At 58.6% G+C, this 17,264-nt stretch overlaps 2 protein-coding genes across 7 annotated transcripts in view; one reads left to right on the top strand and one right to left on the bottom strand.

Moving 5' to 3' along the window:
* The window catches only part of EFTUD2 (elongation factor Tu GTP binding domain containing 2), a 36,240-nt gene extending 24,793 nt beyond the window's left edge, over positions 1–11,447 (top strand). For all 3 annotated transcript variants that reach the window (XM_039504182.1, XM_039504179.1, XM_039504181.1), the window contains exons 17-28: positions 49–160; positions 538–678; positions 1,412–1,513; positions 3,184–3,266; positions 4,009–4,095; positions 5,144–5,270; positions 5,728–5,815; positions 7,258–7,376; positions 7,988–8,082; positions 8,463–8,616; positions 10,308–10,415; positions 10,699–11,447. In XM_039504182.1, the coding sequence (XP_039360116.1) occupies positions 49–160; positions 538–678; positions 1,412–1,513; positions 3,184–3,266; positions 4,009–4,095; positions 5,144–5,270; positions 5,728–5,815; positions 7,258–7,376; positions 7,988–8,082; positions 8,463–8,616; positions 10,308–10,415; positions 10,699–10,794 (1,312 nt within the window). In that variant the 3' untranslated portion in view covers positions 10,795–11,447. The remainder of the gene's footprint in view (positions 1–48; positions 161–537; positions 679–1,411; positions 1,514–3,183; positions 3,267–4,008; positions 4,096–5,143; positions 5,271–5,727; positions 5,816–7,257; positions 7,377–7,987; positions 8,083–8,462; positions 8,617–10,307; positions 10,416–10,698) is intronic.
* Positions 11,448–13,106: 1,659 nt separating this feature from the next.
* On the bottom strand, positions 13,107–16,890 carry HIGD1B (HIG1 hypoxia inducible domain family member 1B). Of its 4 annotated transcripts, none has more exons than XM_039504255.1 (4): positions 16,702–16,890; positions 15,066–15,169; positions 14,398–14,532; positions 13,107–13,324 (listed from the first exon to the last, which is right to left on the bottom strand). In XM_039504255.1, exons 2-4 carry the CDS (start codon positions 15,160–15,162, stop codon positions 13,260–13,262), a joined length of 297 nt encoding a protein of 98 aa, XP_039360189.1. In that variant the 5' UTR covers positions 15,163–15,169; positions 16,702–16,890; the 3' UTR covers positions 13,107–13,259. The 4 variants fall into 4 exon arrangements, with proteins under 4 accessions (XP_039360189.1, XP_039360191.1, XP_039360193.1 ...); XM_039504257.1 differs by lacking the exon at positions 16,702–16,890 and adding an exon at positions 15,886–15,904; XM_039504259.1 differs by lacking the exon at positions 16,702–16,890 and adding an exon at positions 15,261–15,386.
* Positions 16,891–17,264: the final 374 nt, after the last annotated feature.

Below are 17,264 nucleotides of genomic sequence, written 5' to 3'. Positions count from 1 at the left end.
TGTGGACAGCAGTAACTAATGGCTGTGCTCTCCCGTTCTGTATTTCAGATACCACATAGAGGTGAACCGGGTCCCTGCCGGCAACTGGATCCTAATAGAGGGGGTGGACCAGCCCATTGTGAAGACTGCAACCATCACAGAACCTAGAGGCAATGAGGAGGTACCGTGTGTGGCTCGGCACCGTTCGGCGTAGGGGAGTGTCAAGGGGCGACAAACGTGCTGGCTGTCTAGGATGGTCAGGTTGGGGGGCAGCGATTTCCTCCAACCAGAATGTTACTTTCTCCCATGAGCAAGGCAGCCCCATTGTGGATTGACAGTCTTCAGGGTGCCTGGCTGGGTCCGTCAATACAACAAAACCCACTATGAATGCAGGGAATGCAGCCGGGCTCCTCCTAGCCTGCCCTTGCTCCATAGTGCTGTCCCAGCAATGACGGGCATGTCCTGTGGCTGACGCCAGGCTCCAAGGGGTGGTCGTCCTACAAAGCGGAGATTTCCCTTGTCACCAGAATCTTACTGGTGGGTCTGATTTGGTTTCAGGCTCAGATCTTCCGTCCATTGAAGTTCAACACCACGTCTGTCATCAAAATAGCTGTGGAGCCGGTCAACCCTTCGGAGCTCCCTAAAATGCTGGATGGCCTGCGGAAAGTCAACAAGAGCTACCCGTCGCTCACCACCAAGGTGTGTGGCTGAGGCGAGGCTGATCCCGGAGCCCCCTGCCCTGCTCTCCGGGCCCCCTTGTGCGATCTTCAGTTAACACTTTACATGTTCAAAACCAGCCCTGTTTTGGCTTCGCCATTCTCTCCCCTGAAGCCCACTTGCTGTTAGTCTGCATGGACGAGCTGAGCTTGATTCTCCAAGGGGTGAACCCTACGTCATTCCCTGGGAGGGCTAGGCCTGGCAAAGGTACAGGTGTCCCACAGAGCCTGCATCTCCAGCAAGGAGAGGCTGGGAGCGGAGTAACTGGGTGCTTCCTCACAGCCAAATGGTTCAACAGCACGTCCTGCAGTGTCCCTTGCTGGGAACCTAGGTTGCTGGGAATCAGCTCTGTGGTTTGAGCATTGGCCTGCTAAACCCAGGGTTGTGAGTTCAGTCCTTGAGAGGGTCATTTAGGGAACTGGGATAAAAATCTGTCTGGGGATTGGCCCTGCTTTGAGCAGGGGGTTGGACTAAATGACCTCCTGAGGTCCCTTCCAACCCTGATCTTCTGTGATTCAATGACTGGGGCTGCTCTTCCTCAGCAAGCCAGGAGCTGGCCCCACTTGCCTGGTTGATTAGACTCAGGAGCCAGGAACTTTCCCTCTAGGTTCTCTGACTATAATACGTTTCCCTTGGCCTTGTGGACAAGGCTAGAAGGGGCGAGGTCAGAAGGAATGCCGTGCTGTAGCTTGGGGCATCTGTTCTGGTGTTTCAGGTGGAAGAATCTGGGGAGCACGTGATCCTGGGGACGGGGGAGCTGTACCTGGACTGTGTGATGCATGACTTACGGAAGATGTATTCAGAGATTGATATCAAGGTGAGGAAGCAAAACGAGCCTTTCCTGTCGTCATTACTGAGGGTACATAAAACGGGGCTTCCTCCCCCTTGGGAGTGTGGCAATCAGCTGCTGCCCCCAGACCCATTGCTCCACAGGGTCTCATGACTCTAGCTGCTGAGGTGTAGAGAGACCGCTGAGACTTCGCGGTTCTATTCCTGCCTCTGCCATTGACTTGCTGTCTGACCTCGGACGTGCCACTTGCCTTCTGTTGTAGGCTTCACTTTATCCCTCTGTGACACATACATGCATACCTCACAGGAGAGTGGGGTTTGGGATGTCTGAGATCCCTAGATGACAGGCACTAGAGAAGGGTGAAGAATTGTTATTCCCTTTCCAGGAGTTGCAGGGAGATGGGGAGAAGTTGCTCTTTATTTCTTAATAGCAAAGAAAGCAAATGCGTCCCTCCAGGACAGCCAGGGCCCTTGGCACAGAATCATGCCTCAGAATCTCAGCTCCATGTTTTTAAAATTGAGCTTCTAGCCCCCCTGGCTGCAAAGATAACTTTGAAAACCTGAACAGAGTGTAACCAGTGCAGGGCTGCGTCTGCAGAGAGCCTCGGTGACTGGCTCAGAGGGGGGGTGCACAGCTTAGATTCTGTCATCTCCACAGCTCCTGAGCTTGGCTGTTGGTTTTTTCCAAGATGCCGTAGAATCCAGCAGTTTTACTGCAGAAGTTACCATTTTGCCGGATGCAGGCACCCGGCGTTTTGTTTCCTGCCAAGACCTGCTGCAGCTCTCGAGCTTCTGTTCCACGGGGTGGGAGCTGCCGAGCAGCTTGCAGGCAGAGCCAGAAGTGTAGGCTGGGCAGCTACGCTGCCTGTAGAGCAGCCAGGAGCCAAGGCCTGAGAACTGACATGAGCCGCCCAAGCTCACTACAAGCTCCCCTTTCCTCTGACGTATGTGGGGGGAACGGCCATGCCGAGCCAGGCTGCCCAGATGACACCGTGACAACTGAGGCCCACAGAGCTGGGCTGCCTGGAGAGCACAGAGAAAAAATCCATTGTCAGAAATAGCCATTGCTGGAAACAATCCCCGCTGCATAGTAGGTCACTGAGCACTTTCAGCCCTGAGGCCCAGCTGGGGGTGGGTGTTTGGGGAGGGGAGGAGTGGGAACGAAGACTATTTCGTGGAGCTGCAATACGTTCCCATTAGGGGTGTTTGCTGAAGAATTTGGCCCCGTGATGCTGCAGAGTGCATGGGGCTCAGAGTCTAACCTAGGGAGCCGCTCTCCTGGAGCCAAGTGCCTTAAAGAAATTCAGTCAGTTTCAAACCCTGAGAACTGTTTTCAGAGCTGCCCCTGCCCAGAGCCCCTTGTAGCCTCACAGTCACACTTCCTTGGTTTGTAAATGGTTTTCTCTCCCTTGCTGCGGTGAAGGACCCACAATGACCCACACCTGTCCCGGGCAGCCTAACTAGCTGAGAGGAGGGGGGACACTGACTCGACACCCAGTGCTACCAGTTGTGCAAGGAAACACTGAACAAAAGAGGCACCTGGTTTTTCTCTCGTTGCTTTTGATTATAGTGATCTCAGGCATTGCTGGTAACAATGGGAGGTTTAAAAGGTTTCAGACAGTCCCTGTGTAAAGTGTGTTTGTGAAGTTGAAAAGTTCAAAGAAAAGACACAAACTGCTGCTGTTGTTGTTTTTAAAGGTTGCTGATCCGGTTGTGACGTTCTGTGAGACTGTTGTGGAAACTTCCTCCCTGAAGTGTTTTGCTGAGACACCCAATAAGAAGTATGGCTTAGTGACCTGATAGTCCAACTCTGAAATGGTGTCCCCATGGGAGACAGTGGGGTCCCCTTCCCCTGGACTGAAGCCAGTCTCTGGTGTGCTTAGGGGGAGGGGGGAAGGGACACATTATCCCACATTAGCACTTTCCTCTGCAGCACCTGGCACTGGCAGCTGTTGGAGGTAGGGTACTGGGCTAGATGGACCTTGCCTGTGATCTGGTCTGGCAAGCCCTGTTTCCAGCACTCTGTAGTGCACAAGAGGGTGCAGTCCTACACCGGCCTCAGGAAGGGACCTGCTAGGAGTTTCTGGTTTGACACGTGCTGGTTAAAAGGACTGTTTCCCAGTGTCCGGGGCTCATTCTAATCAGATTCCACTGCACATCGTCCTCTGCAAACCTTCTGGCTGCTGAGCTCCAGGTTCTGCCATTCCCACGGCAGGACTCTGAGTCCCCTGGCTTTCCAAGAGCTGTGAGCGAGTCAGTCCTGGAAATATAAACAGGCCGTAAACTGACGCGTGTGTGTGTGGCTGGCTCTGTCTCCCTAGCCACGTTCCAGGTGCAAGCAGCTGTTGTAAGAACACAGTGGTTTCCCACAGAACAAGAGGGGAACATATTTTTCCATTGTAACTTCCTCTGGGTTCCTCATCCCCTTTCACTTCAGTCTGTTGCTGCTAACTGTGCAGATTGGTCTCTGGGAAAGCTCCCATCTCTGCTACTAGCTGATTGGCGTCGTCTCTCTCTGCACAGGAACAAGATCACAATGATTGCTGAGCCACTGGAGAAGGGGCTCGCGGAGGACATTGAGAATGAGGTGGTCCAGATCACCTGGAACAGGTCTGGCTAACTGGGGAGAGCAGAGGCTTTGTGTGTGTGAGAGGGCGGTCGCTGGGGAAGAACTGGAGGGAAATGCACAGCTCTGGAAGTCGCACAACATCAGTGCAGAGGAAGAGGAACCTAATAGGGAGGGTGTCTCTAAATGTGCTACCCTGCCAGTCCGTGGGTCACCCTGAGGCTAAGCCTGTGTCTACACCACACACCTAAGTCGAGCTATATTAGGTCAACTTATAGCCAGCACAGTAATTACTGCGGTGGCGCGTGCCACGCTCTCCTCCGTGGGTCAGTGGTGCGCGGCCTCGCCAGGAGCATTTCCACCAACCTAAAAGGGGCAGTCTGGGGAGCTGAGAGCCCGATCTCTTAGCTCCACTAGCAGCTCCCTGCCAGGAGCCTGGCTGCCCCACAGACTTCTGGTGGGCTACCCACCCTCTGTTCCCCTCAGGGAGGTGGGGAAGCCACCCGGGGCTTCTCCCCTACCCGTTCCCTGCTGGGAGCAGGGGGAAACCGTCTGAGGCTTCTCTACCCCCATTCTCCAGGAGCTGGGAGAAGCTGCCTGGGGCTTCTCGCCACTGGACAGCGAGGTCCAGCTACCCCGGCTTCTCGGCCCCACCCCCTGCCGGGATCTGGGCAGTCTTGTCAATGTCAGGGCTCACCCAGCTGTGAAATTGACAAGGCTGCCAGGCTCCATGCAGGGAGCGGGCCGGGGGCTGCCCTGACTTCTCACCCTGGCTTCCAGCCAAGTGCAGGGTCCAGTCTCCCATCTTCCCAGGGCAGTGGGGTCCTTCTTGTCAATTTCCCAGCTGGTACCATGTATCCTACACCAACATAAGCCTTTTGCCCCTGGTGGAGGTGGAGTTATGATGTCGGTGTAGCAGAGCACTTACGTCGGCGGGAGCAAGGCTGCAGCTGCCTTATGTCGACCTAACTGTAGCGTAGAGCCGCCCGAATTGCAGGAGGAGCTGTGAGGCTGCTTTGTGCCTGCATGTCTCTCCCCGGTGAGCCAGGAACTGGGCTGTCTAACATTTTCCATCTGTTCCCTTCCCACCAGGAAGAAGCTGGGCGAGTTCTTTCAGACCAAGTATGACTGGGATTTGCTGGCTGCCCGCTCCATCTGGGCCTTTGGGCCAGACGCTACTGGCCCAAACATTCTGGTAGATGACACGCTGCCCTCGGAGGTGAGGAACGGCAGCCCTGGGGAAGGAAGTTCGATGTGAGGAGCGCAGTCACACTGCAATGACCTGGGGCAACTTTGTCCACCCCGGTGTTCAGAGGCGACATGTTTTCCCCAGGCCCTGGCAGGAGGGGTCTGGAGCTGTCTTACTGGTTGGAAGCAGTCAGGGCTTTGTCACTGACTTGCCTTGACTTTGAGCCCAGCCACGTGTGGCTTAAGTGCCCTGTGATCCAGAGTTGCTTCGCACCCACATAAGTGAAGCCACTTTGATTTATGGGTCGAGGTGCCAAATTCTGAAATGTTGGCTCTGAGCTCTCTGCCTTATTGTACCCCTCTGTCAAAGGAAGAGGATACAGAAGTGCAAAGCAGTGCTGCTCCTCTAAGAACTCACTCATGGGAATGGTCCCTTGGTGCAGCTGGATGCGGCATCGCTGATCTGTGATGTGTCTGTTTCTGTGTAGGTGGATAAGGCTCTGCTGGGCTCTGTGAAGGACAGCATCGTACAGGGGTTCCAGTGGGGCACGAGGGAAGGGCCCCTCTGCGATGAGTGTAAGTAAGAAATCTTGGGGCAGATGCAAATAATAAGACAAGAAGAGAGAATTCTCCTCCCCTTTGGTAGCCAAAGTATCTGTCTGTGATGTGCCCCAGGACACAAGGTCTGCTCTAGTTTAACCACCAGTCCAAACAGGACTCGCTGAGTGAACTCTCCGGCCTGTTGTACAGGAGGTTGGACTAGATGTCTGACAATGCCGAAAAGGCAGAAGTATTCACTAAATATTCCTGTTTTGTGTTTGGGGAAAAATCAGACGTCATATGCTGCTGAAATACGTTCCATTCCAACAGTAACTAAGGAGGATGTTAAACAGCAGTACTAGAGCGAGACATTTTTAAATCAGCAGATCCAGAGAACTTGCCTCCAAGAGTTTTAAAAGAGCTGGCCAAGGAGAAGGTTAAGGGATGACTGATCACAGTCTATAAGTAAGGCTATGTTTTAGTCATGGGTATTTTTAGAAAAAGTCGTGGACAGGTCACTGGCAGTAAACAAAAATTCACGGCCCGTGACCTGTCCATGACTCGTACCATATGCCCCGACTAGATCTTGGGGAGAGGGTGGGGTGGCACACAGCCCGGGACCAACGCTGGTGCTGGAGGGATGGGGGCAGGGCTGGCAGGCTCCCTACGCGGCTACGTGCCTTTTCGGAAGCAGCGACATTCCTAGGCGGAGGCACAACCATGCAGTTCTGCATGTTGCCTCCTCCCCGAGCGCCAGCTCTGCAGCTCCCATTGGCTGGGAACCACGGCCAATGGGAGCGGCGAGGACAGTGCCTGCAGGTGTAGACAGCGCACAGAGCCCCCTGTCCTGCCTCCTCCTCGGAGGCGAGGGATGACGCTGCTTCCAGGGACCCCCTACCCCCCAAGGTAAGTGTCGTCCAAAGCCCTCACCCCCTTCTGTGCCCCAGTCCTGAGCCCCCCACCCAAACTCCTGCAGCTGCTGGGGGCGGGCCTGCAGAGGTCACAGAATCCGTGACCTCCATGACAAACTCGCAGCCTTATCTATAAGTACCTACATGGGAACAAAACTTTGAAGAGTCGATTATCAGTCCAACAGATAAAGGTGTAACAAGATCCAATGGCTAGATGTTGAAGCTAGTCAAATTTACACTAGAAATAATGATTCCTCATCACTGGATACTTTTAAATCAAGATTGGGTGTTCTCCTAAAACGTGCGCTCTAGTTCAAGCAGGAATTAATTCAGAGACGTTCTGTGGCCTGTGTTACACAGGAGGTCAGACTAGATGATCACAGTGGTCCCTTCTGGCCTTTCTCCTGTTCCCGTGCACCCAAGCTGTGTGTCTGTGCTGGGCGTGGTGATCCCTGACTATGTGCGGTTTGGGCTGGTCTTTGCGGAAGGGTTAACCTTCCGTTCCTAACGGGACTTCCTCCAGCCACGGCGTCAGTCACTCCCTGCTCTCTTCCTTCCCACGCTCAGTGATCCGCAATGTGAAGTTTAAGATCCTGGATGCCGTGATCGCTCAGGAGCCGCTGCACCGGGGAGGAGGGCAGATTATCCCAACAGCGAGGAGAGTTGTGTACTCCGCCTTCCTCATGGTAAGGACTGGGCTGTGCATGGTGAGGCCGGGGACTAACACGGTTCTGTCTCCTTCAGGGGCAGCGTGGAACTGTGGGGTTTGGGTGGGTGGGTAAGTACCGCGGAGGTGTGTGGTGAATTCCTGCCCTGAGACATTTACAGCCTAAGTCAACAATTAATCTTCCCAGTCCCCAGAGAAGGATGCAGGCACAGCGATAGCAGTGTCATTCCTGTGCTACAGACTAAACCCAGGCTGCTTGGGAACCTGCGAGAATCTGCTCCATCTCCAGGGCCATTACTGTGTGAGACCGGGAGGCAGCAGCCTGGATGCTTTGAGCCAAGATGAGGGATCCTCCCTCTGGAGGTTTGCTCTGGGATGGTCATAGAACAGACCTGACCCCTGCAGCAGCTGCACACGGTTCTGTTTATCTGCTGCAAGGCGTTCAGCGGGTCAGGAGCCTGGCCAGCGGGGTCAGGATCACTCCGCCAGTAAGTCTTGGTCCTTCCCTTGTGTGCCCACAGTGCTGACCGTGTCCTGTTCACACGCGTGTGCTGCCTCCTGCCCTGTAGGAACGCCTGGGGCCTGGGCTCGGGGTGTGCCTGGCGTCTGATTGCCCCTTCCTTTTCCCAGGCCACTCCTCGGCTGATGGAACCGTACTACTTTGTGGAGGTCCAGGCCCCTGCTGATTGCGTGTCTGCAGTGTACACTGTGCTGGCCCGGCGGAGGTAAGCTGCAGGGAGACCGTGGCTCTGCGGGATGCCCTCGTGTGTGTGTGTGCGAGGTGGCGACTCTCCCTTGGGATTGCAGGCCACGTGAGGAAATCAGAGCTGCAGAATGTGCAGTCACGGGGTTCGTTTTCCAGTGGCATGAAACCTTCTCTGGCGGATCTAGACTGCCCCCCCAATGTGGGGGGAAGGTGTCTTGGGGAGCCCCCACTCCAGCCTTAGGGGGCGTTCGAGATCAGATTGGGTCCTTTGTGTGTGTGGTTCTCTCCTGCAGTGCTGACAGTGGAGGGCTGAACAGAGGTGATGTCAAGGGGATGTTTTAACAGATGATGCCTCAGAGGCAGATGTGGGAGGGTTAATTCTTTGTGACTCTTCGCCAGAGGTCATGTGACTCAGGATGCTCCAATCCCAGGCTCCCCGCTTTACACCATCAAAGCCTTTATCCCAGCCATTGACTCGTTCGGGTTTGAGACTGACTTGAGGACTCACACGCAGGGACAGGCTTTCTCTCTCTCCGTCTTCCACCATTGGCAGGTGAGTGTCTCCACCGTCTGCAGCCACATGGGGGGGCGTTTTGTGTTCAAGGCCTGTGCCCCACCAGCCGCGCTGGGTACAACGAGCAAAGGGAATGGATGATTGCAGGCCCTCGGGGGGTTGGGCAGAGCCTCTGCTCCCCTCCTGTTTGTATGTTAGCTGTAACTTTTACTGCTGCTAGCCAGATGTCCGGTCCCAGGCCTCAGGCCAGGAGGATCCATGCTGCAGCTTCCCCCTGGATGAGGTGGTCTGGATGGGATCCCTTTCGCCGCTGCTTAATGGATCCTTCATTAGTGACAGAGGAAGCTGCCTCAATGGCACTCCCAGCCCTTCAACTCAGGGAGCAAGAAACCAGGGCCAGGACCTGGGATCTAGGTTTCTGCAGTGCAGGGCCCTGGAGCCCACAGGCTCCGCCTCAGCTGTTAACTATTAAAGAACTTGTTTCAGTGCCTCTCTGCTCTGTGAAAGTGCCGGCTGAGCTGTGGGCCTAGACCGCACTGGCACGGTAGAGATGCCTAAAACACTGGGGCTGCAAGAGGCTAGTCAAGCAAGTCCTCCCTCGGCAGGAGCAGGCAATAGCTCCCTGCTAACGGGCACCTCAGACATTAAACTAATTCCTTAGCCTGGAAGTTCCCATTAGAATGAGCCCTGAGCCAGCACCTCCATTCACGTGGGAGCTGCCAGCAGGCGGCCGTATCGCTGTGGCGAGGTGTAAATTCCTTTGATGGTTGGCATGCGTGTTCCAGAAGGTCCTGGAGCCTAGGCTCAGGATCTGGCCTCCACGCTTGTGAGACGGGTTACACACCTTGTGTTTCAGAAAACGAAACCCTTCCTGGTTTGCACTGGCAGCAAATCGGCCCGTGTACCTTCCTAAAGCTGATGGTGACGCTTTGAACCAATACGCAGCTTAGGGCTTTTCTACACTGGCAATTAACAGCGCTGCAGCTTTCTCGCTCGGGGGGTGAAAAAACTCCCCGCTGAGAGCTGCAAGTTTCAGCGCTGTAACGTGCCAGTGTAGACAGTGCCCCAGCGCTGGGAGCCGCGCCCCTCGTGGAGGTGGGTTTTTTAGAGCGCTGGCAGCGCTTTAGTGTTGGGGGGAAGGGATAGCTCAGTGGTTTGAGCATTGGCCTGCTGAACCCAGGGTTGTGAGTTCAATCCTTGAGGGGGCCACTTAGGGATCTGGGGCAAAAATCAGTACTTGGTCCTGCTAGAGAAGGCAGGGAGCTGGACTCAATGACCTTTTGAGGTCCCTTCCAGTTCTAGGAGATAGGTATAGCTCCAATTATTAGTGTTGCCCGTAGCGCGTTCTGCAAACACCTCTTCTCCACTGGCTGGCACCATGGGAACATGCTCAAACCGACAGAGGTTGGACATAGCCAGGATTAACCCGTCAGGGGCTGTTGGTGGCAATAACTGAGCAGGCCTGCAGCTGTGTTGCTGCGATACCCAGTTGCCCACGGTGTAAACAGGTCTGTGCCAGGGTGCCCTTGTGCCATAGGCACAGGTGGTGCTGCTGTGGAAGACTAGCCCCACACGGAGAACGGGCAGACTGGCTGTCAGCGGCAGTGACCGCAGAGTCGCCAGGACTCAGATTGACTAGGGTTTCGCCCAGTTTGCTCTAGCTGAGGGTTGCTCCCAGAATCCTTCAGTGGCTCTTCTCTCCCATGCTGACTTCCTGGCCCGTGTTTCAGATTGTGCCTGGAGACCCCTTGGACAAGAGTATCGTCATCCGGCCCTTGGAGCCCCAGCCGGCACCTCACCTGGCCAGAGAGTTCATGATCAAGACCAGGCGCAGAAAGGTAAGGCCAGCAGCAGCCTCGCCCACTCTTCTCCCCCATCTGCACAGTTCACAGGGCCCAACGTGCCCCTCGCACCACAGCCGTGCTTTGGACTCCGTATGCTGCCTGACGCACGGAGCCACCCCCTTGCACCGGTGCTGGAATGGGCTCGTGCTCTGGCTGCGCTGTTTCCCTGCGGGTCTTTCAGCAGGGCTTTGAACGCGCCAGGGTGGGCTGCTCGGGTCTCTGGGAGCCCAGCTGGTTCTTACCTCTCCAGCTCACGCTGCTGCTTCTCCGTCTGCAGGGCTTGAGCGAGGACGTGAGCATCAGCAAGTTCTTCGACGACCCTATGTTGCTGGAGCTGGCCAAGCAGGACGTTGTTCTGAACTACCCCATGTGACCGTGCTGCCGCAGAGGCTAACCAGAGACTGCTCCAGTGTCTGCCGGCCCAGCTCCTTCCCTAGCCCTGCAAAGATCTCCTCCCTCGCAGTCCAGCCGCCTTGGTACCGCATGGGCCGGGCACGTCTGCTAAGACCTCAGAAGGACCCTTACCCGCGAGCTTACAGGCTCTGGGTGTTTGGTCAGGAGTCTGCACTCGAGAGCGACAGAATATGGACATGGCTGATATCACTCTTGGTCCCCTGCAGCCTGTCACTTCGGTTCTGTGTACAAGTGAATTTTACAGCCGCACGAGGCAGTTCCAGGCCCAAAGGGGTTAATTCCCACCCGCGTTCCCCCAGGGTTACTGGGGACAAACTGCAGCTTCATGCAGGGGTTTCATGCTGGGTTCAGCTGCCTGCAGGTGCCTCTGATAAAGCTGGGAGCTGCCCCTAAGCTCCTGCAGCCAGTGACGTGCGCAGGCTTCCCGGGCGGGGCAGAGCCTCTCCTGGGGTGCCGAGGAAGGAGGGTGACCTGTGTCTGGGGGGTTGTTAGTGACCTTGCAGGGAACGGGTGGCGGGAGTCTGGACCTGCTGCCAGTCTGGATTTTTATTTCTATTTTGTAGGAGTTTATTTTTGAGCTTTGTAATGACTGAATAAAACCCCTCTCCCTGGCGCGTCTCTTCTGGGGGGTCTCATTGCCCAGAGGGGGGAGAGGCTTGGCTCAGAGCCCACATGGTGACCCCGGAACCAGGTAGCCAGCACACAAACAAAGACCCTCTGACGGTTGCTTCTGTGCTGTGAGCTGCTCCCATCCTCTGGCCCATCTGCCTCGGGGGGGAGGCGGGTGCTGGGTGCAGCAGTTTCCAGTGCAGCTCCCATGTGGATTCTCTCCAACAAGCAGGATGCAGTAGAGTGAATCCCCCAGCTTGCTGCGTGGCAGGGTCACCGCTCCCATTGCTGCAGCCTGGGGCTCACGGGCTGGGGGCGCTGGCTTGGTGCTGCCTGTGGCTCACGGGCTGGGAGCGCTGGCACGCTGGCTTGGTGCTGCCTGCGCCTCTCTCGGCAGCCCTGTGGCTGTTGGCTCCTACGTACCGTGCAGTGCCTGTGCTCTCCTCTCTGCCTTCGAGCGCAGCTCTGCAAATCGTACTGTCCCCTTCGGTCACAGATCTCAGGCGCGGCTCCTGCTGCCAGCCAGCCTGCACTGCTCGCAGGAGGGGACCCAGCCAGCTGGCGGTGGCACAGGAATTGTCCCCTCTCCTGTCAGTCTCTGAAGAGGCCAGTCACTGAATGGCCCCAGGTGGACACTGACCTTTTGCCCTCCCCCTAGTGCTGCCCCCTCTAGGTCAGTGTTGGGAAGTGGGCATTGCCCCTGCTTGGGCTGTGCCTCTTCTCCGCAGACCCTGCGGCCGTCTCTGTTCACCCTCCAGCTTGCTGGGTTTGGTCTCGTGGAGCGGACACTGCGCTGGTCCCTGGGCCCTTTCCAGCTCCATGTGACTGTGCTTCCCCTGCGTCAGTCCCTGGTGGACCCATGACCAGCCACGGCCCTTCCAGGGCCCATCCTCATCCCTGGCTGCAGCTCCCAGGTCTTTCTGGAGCCAGCAGGAGCTGAGCACCTGCCTTCATCGCTCATGTGGGTCCTGCTGGCCTGAGCTGAGGCGAGGTGGAAAGTCCTCGGGACGTCAGGCCCCCGGCAGCAGGAACGAGCGCCTGGCCTATGGGCAGGCACCTGGGCGGTGGGCACGGCCCTCGGCCCTGTGCTAGGGGCGGGGAGCAGGGCTGCGTAACAGAGCAGGTCTCTGTCATAGCTACCTAGGGCTGGACGAAAGGGCTCGGCTCCAGGGAGACCAGCTCAGCCTGGCTTCAGTGCACGTTGGGAACCAGCCTGCGGGGGCCTGAGCCCTGGTCTCTCTCCGTGGAGATCTCGGCCCTCGGTGTGGCTCTGGCCTAGGACCCTGCCGCTCCCCTCTCCCAGCCCTGCAACAGGCTTCGTTGTCACTGCACCACCCCAGGCTACAAGCCGGGCAAGGGAGAGGAGGAGGGGTGGTTACCCCCTTTCAGAGCTGGGGGAACCACGGCTCAGACACTAGTGCCAGGCGCCCCAGGGGCAGAGCAGGGCGTGGGGACACCCTTCCTCTCTTCGCCTTAGCACCATTCATCCCTCGTGCAGGGGTCTGAGCCCTCCCTCACTGAGCTGGGACTAGAACCCAGGCGTCCCGCTCCCCAGAGCCCTGCACTGCACTGCACTCCCTGCCTTACTGACCAGACAGTGCTGCCTGCAGCTCCCTGCGCCGGATCCAAGTACGTTCCAAGAACTGGGCTGAGCCTCCCTTTAACTGTAACTTTATAAACCAGAAAAGCAGGACTTGTTACATGCACAACAGCAGCCCCAGGGAGGGCCGGGCTGCAGGGCCAGGTTCTGCAAAGGGAAGTTACTGTGGTCGGGCCCTAAGATGCTCCATCTCCACCGCTGCAGCTTCCTCGTGTCTATTTCTGGGCTCTGCCTGCAGCCGGTTTCAGCAGGTAGTCTTGGTACATTGTGTAGGTTGCACCTGCAAGAGAGACAGTGACATCAGCGCAGGCCCGACGGGGACAGTGGCACCAGGAATGTGCCAGATAAATAACTTGTATTTCGAGAGCATCGGTCGTCCTGGAGATCTCGGGATCACTTCACCCACTCCTGAGGAGCGGGCGACTGGGAACAGCAGCTTGTGAAGTGCGAGCGGCGAGGGCACTTGGCCACCAACACAGCTACCCCCAGGCTGCGGGCGATTTGCCTTCGCTCAGGGGCCTTTCTAAAAGCTGCTTGAGTTCAGCTGCCTGCTGTTGCCCTTGCTGCTGAAACGCTCCGGCTGGGGCCGTGCAGCAGGGCAGACTGGATGGGGAGAACGGTCCCTTCTGGCCCCCAAATCAAATTGCCCAAGTCTCAGGGCCGGCAAACTGCCGAGCTGGAGTCGCTGGGGGGCAGGGCCTAAGCCTCAGGAGAGCTTTTCCCAGCGGCCGTGGCCTCGGCACTGTCGGCTGACGCACTGGGCCTGCTGGAAGTTGCTAACTGCGCACTCCAGAGAGCGTAGGTGCTGCTTGCTGGGGCCCAGCAGCCTTCCACACGCTGTCCCCGGCCAGCGGCCTGGCCCCTGCCTGCTGGTAGAGGCTGCGTTGTCACTGGGCGGGGAGGGGGAGGAAGGCAGGTTTCTCCAGCAGGGTGGAGGAAAGGGGAGGCCGCTCACAGGCCCAGCTCCATTACAGCCTGGGTGATTCAGGTGCAGTAGATGATATTCAGCAGCAGCCCTGGGTGGGGACAGAGCATCTCCCCTTGTACTTGAGAGCAGGGACCTTGGACTTCATGGCCCACATCTGTGTGTGACAAGAGTCCCTTCGATCCAGCACCAATTTCAAATAAACCCCTCTGATTGCGTGACCCCAGCCCCCCCTTCCTCTGCGTGACTCGGGCCGCGGCCCCGGGAGGAGGTGGCCAATGCCAACGCACCGTCCAGCAGCTGCAGAACCCACCACCCTGGCAGGGTTTCTGTCGCCTGGCAGAGTGCAGCTCCCGGCTGTGCTCCCAGCTTCCCTAGGCTACTGCCCATGGGCATCCTGGCCCCAGCATTCCCCAGCCCTCACTTACCCAGCATGATGGCTCCAACCACGCAGGCTTGGGCAGCCATGCGGGTGTGGATCAGGTGCACAGACATCTTCATCTTTCCTCTGGCCTTCAGTCTGTAGAGGCCATAAGCGGCCACCATGGCAAAGCCCCCGATGCCTGTGGGAGGGAGAGTGGGTGGCAGCTGGGTCACTGGGAGCTCTCCTGGGCGCCGCAGGCCTGGAGGAGACTGATGCTGCGGCATGAGCTGCTGGCCAAGCCCCTCCCTGCTAGCTTTGGTTTGTTTTACTCTTCCTGGCTTCTGGGCTACCCGGCTCCCGTCAGCAGCCCCCACCCGTAGCACCGTTAGTGCTGCGCTTCCACCTGCAGGGGCCGGTCGTTAACCTGGGCTCTGAGGACGGGTCCGTTTCACACACCAGCCAGCGCTCTGCACCCAGCGTCTGCGGGAAGCCGGGAGCTGCCCTGGCCCGGCTGGGGAAGGGTTTTTCACATCTCTCTCATGGCCACGCAGCTCGTGGGGCAGATGCAGGGCCAGGCAGGGCAGGTGCTATATAAGCTCCCGCGGCTCAGATGTGACCTACCAGAGCTCTGCGATTCCGGTCCTGCCTCCAGGGAGCAGCTCCTGAGGCCGTCCCCTCGCTGGGTCCCGGGGAACGCTGCCCTCCCAGCCGCACCCCTTCACACCCACTCACCAACAGGCACGAATGGGGCCGCACCCGCCTTCTGCAGGAGCTTGGAGGAGACGGTGCCTTCGCGCTCAGGGACCCACTGGCTTTCGTCCAGAACCATCCTGCCCCTGCAGCCAAACAGGCCCCATGAGCCACCTTTCCAACCCCAGCAGTCAGTGACTCCCCTCCTCCAGCGTCCCCTTCCTCACAGAGCTGTACCTGGGGTCTGCCTGGTGTCCCCAGCCAGGGCTCTGCCTCGCGCTTCCTCCCCACAGAGCTGTACCTGGGGTCTGCCTGGTGCCCCCGGCCAGGGCTCTGCCTCGCGCTGCCTCCCCACAGAGCTGTACCTGGGGTCTGCCTGGTGCCCCCGGCCAGGGCTCTGCCTCGCGCTTCCTCCCCACAGAGCTGTACCTGGGGTCTGCCTGGTGCCCCCGGCCAGGGCTCTGCCTCGCGCTTCCTCCCCACAGAGCTGTACCTGGGGTCTGCCTGGTGCCCCCGGCCAGGGCTCTGCCTCGCGCTTCCTCCCCACAGAGCTGTACCTGGGGTCTGCCTGGTGCCCCCAGCCAGGGCTCTGCCTCGCCACAGAGCTGCAAGTGTCTTAGCACAGGAACACCCCACGCCCCCCTCTCCCTCCCCACTGGGGCCCGGAGAGGGGTGGGGGTCTATCGCCCATGGTCACAGAGCGAGTTGGTGGCAGGGCCGGGGCAGAACCCCGGAATCCTGCCTCCCTGGGGCCCGTTCAGGGGCTGCCCCGCTAAGGCATGTGTATGGCTGGGCTACCGCTGGCCACTTGTTCCTGTTGCCGGGGGCTGCGTGGGGGGAAGGTTCCCAGACTAGAACCCACTCGGTCTGTGCTGTGTCCTGCTGCCCCCAGCAATGGGCTCGTCCTGCGGCTGCAGCAAGCGGCTGCTCCAGTGCCTCAGCCCTGCATCGCTGAGCTCCCAGCGTCGCCGACGGGTGAGACTGGGTCTGCAGGGCAGGGGCCGCGGCATTCGCACCAACCAGCCCAAGGCCAGGCTCTCCCTGGGGCCTGTTTCATGCCAGCACCAACCTGAGGCCACTATCCGACCCTGACCCAGCAGAACAATTCCCAGATTGCCTGGATGCTGGTCATGAGCCGCAGGCCAGGGTTAAGCTGTAGCTAGTCAGTGACGGGACTGTGAGCATGACACCGTGAACGCCCACGTTTGTCCTCGGGATCCTAAAGCAGGGCAGGCTGAGCTGACGGTGGGGAGCGAGCGTCAGGGTCCCCAGGGGTGCAGTAAAATACCCAGGGCTGGTACATCCTCTGGGGGGTGGGGTCCTGCCTCCCTCTGCGCAGGAGCCGCCATCCCCTGGTCCGTGCCTGGGCGTGCAGGGGACGGGGCTGGAGCAGATTTCATGCTGCTAACGCTCGGCAGGCCCAGTGACAGGTACCTCCAAACCCCTCGAGGATCCCTGGGCTGCTTCCCCAGTGCCAACAGCTCTGCCAAGCTGCCGAGACAGCTGCAGGCCCCATCCAGCAGAGCCGAGCCACGCGCCGTGACCTGAGACACTGAACCTCTGTCTTGCGCAGGCAGCCAGGGCGCCCCGAGCGTCTGACGCGGCTGCTGGCTCGGGGGGCGCTGTCCAGCCCAGAGCCATGTGCCAGGGGACCGGGGTGTGGCCTGCTGACACTTACCTGCGCTCGGTGCTGCTGCGCTAGGTGACGGTCCGCAGGCTGCCCGGGCTGGACCTCCTCTCCCCGCCGCACCAGGGACATTTCCCAGCCCTTCGCTTTAGGGTTACAGCAAAGTCACCGGCCAGGGAGGGGGAGAGAGCGGAGAGGGGGCTGGTAATTTGGCACCAGTTCCAGGGACCTTAACCTTTTGTCTGCCAGACTCCAGCTCCCCTCCCGGAGGGAAAAGTCTCCTGTGAAACCAAGACCCCACCCACTGGCTGAGCACCCAGACCCCCGGCTCTGCCCAGGATTCTCCGAGCCATGAGCCACAGGCAGGAAACGTCCCAGCTCCACCAGCACCTCAGGGTGTCCACCGACCTCCCGTCCTTCCCTGTCTCCCAGCCACCCCCACACTCTGAGCTCATAGCAGACTCCCCCCGGCCCCAGGGCATGCTCAGCCTTCCTCCCACTCCCAAGCCTTTGAGCTCCCTGCCCTGCCTTTGCTGCCAGCCCCCTTTAACCATGGGGCTCCCATCCCCTGGGCCCTCCCTTACACGGCCCCCAGCCTCTGCCACCCGCCCCCA

This window comes from Mauremys reevesii, linkage group 17 (assembly GCF_016161935.1).
Source record: "Mauremys reevesii isolate NIE-2019 linkage group 17, ASM1616193v1, whole genome shotgun sequence".
Lineage (NCBI taxonomy): Eukaryota > Metazoa > Chordata > Testudines > Geoemydidae > Mauremys > Mauremys reevesii.
Note: the sequence above shows the minus strand (reverse complement) of the source record. Positions and strands in the feature narration are given on the sequence as shown.

What these genes read in the sequence shown, in the direction of transcription:
- HIGD1B (XM_039504255.1), bottom strand. Translation starts at nt 15,162, where the DNA reads ATGGTTCTGGACGAAAGCCAGTGGGTCCCTGAGCGCGAAGGCACCGTC. An exon ending in GGCCCCATTCGTGCCTGTTG is followed by an intron (nt 14,533 to 15,065) that starts GTGAGTGGGTGT and finishes TCCCTCCCACAG; the next exon opens with GCATCGGGGGCTTTGCCATG. An exon ending in GGTTGGAGCCATCATGCTGG is followed by an intron (nt 13,325 to 14,397) that starts GTAAGTGAGGGC and finishes TCTCTCTTGCAG; the next exon opens with GTGCAACCTACACAATGTAC.